We start from the raw sequence: 8,768 nt of genomic DNA on the forward strand, positions 1-8,768 counted from the left end.
GACGCGGCAGCCAAATTTAAAAAACAAGATCATAAGATAAGACAAATCTATTTTATATTGCCTTCCATGTCCTACAGAGACAAAAAATGTAAAAAATGTATGATACAGTAAATTTCCTCTCCAATATGAGCTATTCCAGGATCTGCACCACTTCCTATCCATTTTTATATACTCCATGAATTAGGCTATTCAAACACAGTTTACATCTTTTTGACATACATTTCAATAGGGCTTGACACGTTCAAACTTTTTCAAGCCATTTCGTTTTCGGTTCGTTCCAACCGTTTTAAAATAAAATCTCAGGTAGACGCTTATAGTTTTAGAGGGAAAGAAAGAAACTTCGTTTCGTTAATAACATTTTTCGTTTTTTAAAAATCACTGTTAGTTGATGAAATCGTCAAATGGGCAGCAGTTCTGCGCCATTAATGGTGGCGTTAACGGCGTTAACGGTGTTGACAGCTCAATTAGCACATGAAAAAAAATTTAAAACATAAAAACATGTAAAATTATATAACTTTTTTTTTACAAGTTTAATGCAATTTTAAGCAGAAAAAATTCAACTATTCAAAAATTCACTATGTTTGAAAAAATCCGACTCGTTTACGTTTTTAACCGTTATTTTTTTAAAACACGGCTTTGCTAATTCGTTTAGAAACTAACGTTTCGGTTGTTCATTAACAGAATCTTCTGTTTATTTCAAAATCCTTCGTTTTGTAAACGGAACTTTGTCCAGCCCTAATTGGCCTATTAATATAGTGGAAAAGAAAATTATTACCTTCAGGCAGCCAACTTTATTTTTGCTAATACAACTGCCTCATTGTTAAAGGAAAGTTAAGCATTTTCATAAATAAATTGCAAGAGAAAAGTAATAGGCTTAATCAAAAAGTGTAACAGTGAGCTCAATAGCTCGGAATAGGGATAGTTCCATTGATGTAACCCCTTCAATTCTCATACGAACCCGGAGCTAAACTCAGATTGGATAGTTCCATTAATGTAAATTTTTTCTTCTCACTTTTAAATTTTTGCAGCGCATCACGATTTTGTAAATAATAAGTTACTCTAAGTGCAATTACAAATATATTATATATATTCAAAAATGTTAAAATCGTAAAATCGATTAAAAATTAATTAAGTTTAGGCAAAAAAAAACAACTTTTCAGCGGAAATTTGACAGTCTTCCAAAAATAATAGTTTTTGGTCCTAAATCAACCAATTTAAACAATTTAAAAAAGACCAACAACTGGGCAATATTCAGTGGTTAGAGGCGCAACTTTAGACACCCCAATCGCCATGTTTTGAAATAATTGAAAAATCGACCTATATGTGATTGTTGATTTTTAAAAGTTCTTGCGCTGACCCATTTTTTTTAAATCAAAAAAAAATTTATTTTTGTAAGTTTAATTGAACAATGTTGCTGGGTGTTGGTATTTTTTAAGAAAAAAATCATTTTGTCCCAGGGTTATTTATTCTTACGTCACAAGTATCAACAGTTTTTTGTGTCCTAAAAAATTATTAATAATAGTGATGATTAAGTGATTATCTTACAGTGAAATAAGTGCAATTTTGTGTTCTTTATTTTCTGTTTTTACAATATTTCATTTAATCTGACATGTCAACTAACGGCCCGGAGAAAATTTTGTCTTCTTTGTAATATTTGACATTTGTGACGTCATGCATAAATGGTTCATTTTTCGGTGGCCACCTATGGTACTTGATAATTTGTTTGGGCTGTATAAAAATTAAAAAATTCTACAGAGCGTCCCATATCATATTAGATTGCCTCCAATCTTTAACACCAAAATAAACCCTTAATACTCGAAAAACTAATCATTTTTCGCAAGAAAGTTCTTATATAAGCCTTATGTTATTTTTCAAAATGATTCATTCTAATGAAATTTTCTAATTAGTCCCGAAAATCGTAATTTAGACCCGTTCTCGGTCTAATATTTCTTATTTTTGTTTTAATAACTCTCTACAATTTGTAAAACAAATTTTTCGCTGTCCTTTTAAACGATAAAAATTTACTTTTAGAGAAAAAATTGCATAATAAAACTTTAATATGAAATTTAACAAGATCAGAGTTCGAATTTGTTCTCTAACATAAAAGTAAAGTTTAAATTTATTTAATTTTTAATTTGAAAACATACAAAAAATCATGATCATTTAATAATTTTAATAATTTTAAAATAATAATAATAATAATTTTAATAAATATATTCATAAATAATATAACTCTAGCTCTAAACTTCAAGTATACTGCTTACAATATTTTTGATAAATTTATGATAGCGGTTTAAAATTAGTTCGGGGAAAATTTGTTGAAGACTTAATTCGTCTAAATACAATTCGGCGTCTGTGTTCTTGACAGCTGATTTTTGTCTACAGTAATTCCCAGAATCAGCTGTTTTAAAAGAGCTGTTCAAATCTTCATTTGAAAACCGGTTCTCACAGTCTTCTGTTTGCGGATTTCCAGGATTCAAGGTTGTGCAATATTTCTTTTCTAGAGAACAGCAGATTGAATTTAATCTAAGGTCTTCAGAATCTAAAAATTTAAATCTATTTTAGTCTCAACAAGCTTGTTTGTGGGTTTACATCATTGGGGTTATGTATATATCGTCCAACTAGAGCTGGGCTTTGTGACTTTTTTTTTAAATGGTCCTTATCAGTTAATTCAACCAGACCTACTTTCCATATCTGTTTGTTAATGATCTCAAAACTAATAATTTTGCCATTCTTAAACGAAGTTTTTTTTTCCAAAAAATACCGTTTATTAACAGAATATTACATAGCCTTACCTCCAACTTGGAATCTTGTTTGTTGGCAAGACTGTAGAAAGGGTTTGTTCTTCATCAATAATTTGTTTTCTAACAACACATTACCCTAAAAACGTGTTTTTTTATTTTTCATAGATTTTTTTTGCAGACATATCTGTAAAGCAAACATCTTGAACTTAAAGGGACCGTTCACTTATTTGGGTAATTTCAGGGTAAACTAAACAGCCTATTCGCTCTTGATTGGTAATAGTCTTACTTTTCAAAGACAACTGTGGCCGGAGAAAAAGCCGATTTTTCGTTCAGAATTTGAGCGGAAAGGGACGGTCCCTCTCTATAGACACTATTTGATGTTTTTTTTTTCAGTAACAGCAGCCCAATAACATTTAAATTTATTATATTTGAATGTCATTATGTGTTCGTTATTATGTACTAAAATATGAAAACTTTTGATATTTGAGTTAGCAAGAAAATTACATTTTTCGTATTAAAACATGTAAAATGTGTTTACAAAGACGACGTCTCTACGACAATCAATTAATCATTACTCGTATTTAGGTTCGTAGATTTTGTAAATTTTTTCCCGCATGTGCACAACTTTTCATTTGTCATGCCGCGTTCAATTCAGCTTTTTACACAGGCAATACACAATTTTGAATGCGATAAAATAGTGTTATTTTAGAAATAGAAAGTTAAAAAACAACAAAAATAAAAAAATAATGACATTAACAATAAACGATTAGATACTACAGTTTAATTTTATATTCGAAATTTATTTTGATCCACAACATACTGAAAAAAACATCAATTAGTGTCTATAGAGAGGGACCGTCCCTTTGCGCTCGAATTCTGAACGAAAAATCGGCTTTTTCTCCTGCCACAGTTGTCTTTGAAAAGTAAGACTATTACTAATCAACAGCAAATAGGCTGTTTAGTTTACCCTGAAATTACCCAAATAAGTGAACGGTCCCTTTAAGTCATCCAATCGCCATTTTTATTTATTTATTTATTTTTCTATGCTCTGTTGAGGTCAAGATTTTCAGAAATTAGCAGATAAACTTATTTTTAGTAACTTTAAAGGACACACCTGCTAATAGGTTTAGATTCATTTACAATTACATTAAATATTCCTATTAAACATTAAAAATTTAAAAGCTTTGAGAATAAACGAATTTATCTTTCATAAGCTTGGAGAGTTTTCTATATATAAATACACTTACTTTTAGAACCAACAAAGTTTAAGTGTAAGTGTATGCCTTTTAGAATTAGTTAGAGTATAAAAAAAGATTTGAAAGTTCTTTACCTTTTTATTTATTAATATATTCTCTATCTCCAGCTGGTTTATCGTTAAGTTTATCTTGAAAAGATCAACAAGGGTCTAGAATAAAAAATATTTTTTCATAATGCAATTTAAAGTGAGCCTACAGTGCAAGCCATAAAAGAGTGAAATTTTCATCGGCTTTTTATAAAGGGACTGTAAGTGTAATTTCACACAGTACGCTAGCGTGCACTCCAATTTTATAGCTTTTTACATATCATTTAAGAGACCATGATCGTATGGTTTAGGTAAAGAGAATAGAATATATATTACTAGGCTTTTAGGGCGCTTCGCGCCCATCTTCTATTTAAATTGTGAACATGTTCTTTTTGTTTACATTTCAAAAAAAGAAGAAGAAATTTGTGCGGATTTTAAAAAAGAATTCGCAGATTTTCAAGAAATTAAATTTCTTCACAAAATTAAAAACCTTTAAAACACATTTTTAAAATTTTTTTTTTATCATTCATAAACCTTCCTTGTGGTCACATGATGTCCCACAAAAAATTTGGGCCCGATCGGTTCAGCCGTTTTGACAGACAAACAGACAGACAAGCCAAATTTATATATAGATAGTGTAATTTACTAGAAAAAAGTGTAAAACAGCCGTCTTGTTGTGCTGTTTCCATACTGTAGGTGTACTTCACATATTTATGCTATATAACATTTTGGGCCCTGGAACATCATTTTATAGAAAATCTAAAATTATTGTTAAAAGAAAACCAAATTATGAAATAGGCTGGTTTCATAATTGACCAATGATCATTTCACATAGATTCTATGCCTTTCACTTTGTAAACGATGATGTTTTTTATTCACCTAATTCATTTTATAAAGTTTATTTAACAGCTTTAAAAAATTCGAAATTGAAATGAATAATCTAGGGAGCATTCTGTCTTATTGTACTCTACTGCATATAATTTGTGAACATTTACATGATTTGTACACTTTGAACTCCCTTTCAGGCTGAAAGAGATTGACAAAATTCATGCCGAGGGATTGTCTAAATTCCCCTCTAATATATATTCTATCTCTTTGAGTTTAGGGGGTACTGTTGTGAATCGGAAATATCCCTGGAATAACTGGAAGGTTTCTTGAAAGTACGCTATTATGAAATGTTGCTCAAGGGTCTGTAGTTTTCTATTGAACTATATATATATTAATACAATGAAGACGACTTTCTAGTTCCATTTTGATTACTCCCAACTTACAAACAGCTTGGGTAGTGGTACCCTTTAAAATGGAATTAAAGAGAAGCTGTCGATTAACAGATTCTTTAAATGTTTACTTGTAAACTTGTAATTTGAAAAAACCTTGATAGAAATCACATTTTAAATAAAAAAATCGTCTTTATTATTATAAACGCCAACCACTGAATGAAAATTTATTCAATCTACAGAGTACAGATCGACCCACTAGCCGCTATTCTATATATAATATATATCCTTTTTAATCTTTGAGGGATGAGGAAAATAGTTTTTACTCTTTAGTTCTATACCTGGCTTATCGACTTGCATACCTTCTTGGATAAACATTTTCTAAAATAAAATTTTTTTTTTTACCAACTTTTGAATCTATTTTGCAATTTTGCTGATCGATAAAAATCCTAAAATTACAGTTCAAAAATTACTATAGACAAAAAACTTAAAATTTTTTTTGAAAAAAATCATATTTCATGCTTGGATTAACTTTAAAAAGTTCTTCTTCAAGACAAATTATAAATCTTTAATTTAAAAAAATACCTTTCATACGATGGAAGTTTTTGTAAATATTCTTTCATAGGAATACATTCGCCCTCCAGTATATAAAATATATTCTAAAAATATTAAAAACATATTTTAGTATTTTTTGCATGATTATGTTCATGGCAGCCGACAATTGATGACGTTTATATACTTAGTTTCACACGAAATCCGACTTTTTTAACGATTGTGGATACTGTTTAACAATTGTGTAACATTTTAACAATTTATTTTTCTGAACAATACGTATTGAAATTTTAATTTTTCTACATTGATGAACTTTTGAAAAAAACTTTTACCCTGCTTTATCTAAATAAATGAAATGCAATTGCAAACTATTGCACTGTTGATATTGTTTACAATTTAAGCTCCACAATTTTAATTATGCAATGTACTTTTAAAAAATGATGTACTGTTTCAAATATGTACAGCATGAACTATGTAAAGTTTGAACTATACTGTATTTTTTGAATATGAAATGACTAAGTATTTTTTCCAATATGAACTGTTTGAACCACATATGTACTGTTTGAACTATGTAATTGTACTCTTTGAACTCTATGTACTGTTTGAACTTATGTATAATTTGAAATTTGTACTGTTTGAACTATGTACTGTTAGATCTATGTACTGTTAGATCTATGTACTGTTAAAACTTTGTACTATTTAAACTATGTACTACTTGAACTATGTACTGTATGACCTATGTTCTGTTTGAACTTAGTACTGTTTTAACTATGTACTGTTTAAAATATGTACTGTTTGAACTATGTTCTGTTTGAACTAGGTTCGAGTTTAGACTTAAGTTCTGTTTGAGCTATCTAATGGAGGACCTATGTACTGTTTGAACTGTGTAATGTTTGAACTGTGCATTGTTTGAACTGTGCAATTGTGTATTATTAGAACTGTGTACTGTTTGGAATGTGTACTATTTGAACTATATATTGTTTGACCTTTATACTGTTTGAATATGAACTGTTTGACCTATGTATTATTTGACCTATATACTGTATGACCTATGAACTATTGGACCTATGTACTGAAGTATACCTGAGTGGGTGGGTCCACGGCTAAACCAAGGATGGGTTGAACACCATTCAAACATACATTCAGCCAAACTCTTTCCTCTTCCCATATATTCGAAACCACCTTTAAATTAATAAACATTTAAAAAACAAATTTTGTTGTTCGAAATTAAGAACTTTTTCTTCAAAATGACGAAATTTTTCTCCAAAATAATAAAGAAAACGTTAAGAATATCTTCTTACATTCCTAGTATTCTGTTCGCAATTTTGAACAAAAGGTTCGTAAATTCGAAGTGATCTCGGAAAGGTCTCATCTCAAATATAGCGTAGCTTAAACATTATTTTAAATATTTTTTAGATACGATATATAATTATAGTAAAATGTTGTGTTTAAGAGATGGAAATCGATACCATCAATCTGTTAAATTAAAATCAATGATGAGTTTATTTCAAATCATGAAATGCTCTCTTTCCTTTTGATTTATCCCTCCCTCTGTCCTCTTGACCAATCCTGAATATGAACCCCCCACCCACCCACCTCTACTATTGAAATCTATTACTGTATTTTTCTCCTATTAAACATAGATGTTAGATCATTCAAAATGTACCTCGGTAAAACTAACAAAAACAAATTTAGATAATGGACGGTTCAGAGATAAAGATGGTTGGTTGTCTTTGCCCCACCTTGATTTTGATACGAACTTAACATTTGAACATTTCAAATTCCATTGAGGTATATACGTGCTGTCTGCTTTTATAAAATAAGACGTTAACACGGCTGAACCAAACATTTTTATGTGACAACTCACATATCCCCAGAAAATTTACATTCTGGAGAAAAATGTTGATTTTTTAAAATGTTTCAGAAAATCCGCAAATTTTTGAGTTTTACAATGACTGGGAATAAAAGGCAACATGTAAGCGCAAAATTTTTTTTTTCTGAAGGAGGGCGCTTTTTGTACATTTTTGGCTAAAACATTTTGTGGCAACACACATGATAAACAATGCTTTATAGGAATTCTAATCACTGAATAATTTATATAAAATAGGTATTGACACTAGTCGGTCCATGTTTATGGTTTATGGTATATACATTGGTTCTTTTCATAAACTTTTATCTTCTTAAGAATTTTGGAATTATAATTCAGTTAAAGCAATCTTATATTAAACTAGCTTTGGAACCCAGCGCTCTGCCCAGGTTTCTAAAAGTTACTCCCGCCGTTTACCCGCACTTGAACGATTTTACCGGGAAACTAAATGTTCGCTATTAAAGTCGACGCACTCAACTTAGAATCTCAAAACCAAGCTAAGAAAATTCCCGTGGGTCTTCCGAGTTCCCCAATAAAATTTTTCGGCAAATCGGTCCAGGAATCCTGAGTTATGATCGGACAAACAAACAGACAAGTACAGAGATAACAACTTAATATATATAGATACAGTTATGAAATATATGAACTTTCACATATTTCTGTAGTACATTTCAACAGTCCGTTTACCTTAAAATACAGGGTGCTCCACGAAACATGACAGTGGTGAATAGTTTTGAATGTGCAGTTTATTTAGTTCAAAAATCTGTTATTAAAATATATTTTACTTGAAATCAATTTTACTATAATACGACTGACATTTACTATTTTTTATTAGTCTCTTAACAACTTAAAAAACAAGTTAAAAAATCATGGAAGAAGACATTTCAAACTATTCACCAACTGTTATGTTTCGTTGGACACCCTGTATTTAAAAACTAACCAAGATGTTGCCTATCTCTGTCGTGTGTAGGCCTATCTATGCCTAACTTTGGTTTCAGCCTTTTATGTTTATTTAAATATTTATTCCTTTGAAATAAAATTATTTACTCTCAAGAAATGAAAGTACATAAAAGTATTAGAGCATTTTCTTTTTCTCTCACTTACAT

The 8,768-nt window shown here is 29.9% G+C and overlaps 1 protein-coding gene across 1 annotated transcript; it reads right to left on the reverse strand.

The window, feature by feature from the left end:
• Positions 1-2,199: 2,199 nt before the first annotated feature.
• LOC111697738 (uncharacterized) lies at positions 2,200-6,995 on the reverse strand. Its single transcript, XM_023467842.1, has 6 exons — positions 6,879-6,995; positions 5,829-5,902; positions 5,585-5,624; positions 4,075-4,149; positions 2,796-2,880; positions 2,200-2,542 (listed from the first exon to the last, which is right to left on the reverse strand). Exons 1-6 carry the CDS (start codon positions 6,993-6,995, stop codon positions 2,241-2,243), a joined length of 693 nt encoding a protein of 230 aa, XP_023323610.1. The 3' UTR covers positions 2,200-2,240.
• Between the last annotated feature and the right edge of the window lie 1,773 nt (positions 6,996-8,768).

This window comes from Eurytemora carolleeae, unplaced genomic scaffold (assembly GCF_000591075.1).
Source record: "Eurytemora carolleeae unplaced genomic scaffold, Eaff_2.0 scaffold4, whole genome shotgun sequence".
NCBI lineage: Eukaryota > Metazoa > Arthropoda > Copepoda > Calanoida > Temoridae > Eurytemora > Eurytemora carolleeae.

Bases quoted from the DNA above. Each gene is read 5' to 3' on its own strand.
- LOC111697738 (XM_023467842.1), bottom strand. From the start codon at position 6,995: ATGTTTATTAATTTAAAGGTGGTTTCGAATATATGGGAAGAGGAAAGA. The intron at 5,903-6,878 runs GTATACTTCAGT...TAATATTTTTAG, and splicing joins CCGTGGACCCACCCACTCAG to AATATATTTTATATACTGGA. The intron at 2,543-2,795 runs GTAAGGCTATGT...TTAAATTTTTAG, and splicing joins AACAAGATTCCAAGTTGGAG to ATTCTGAAGACCTTAGATTA.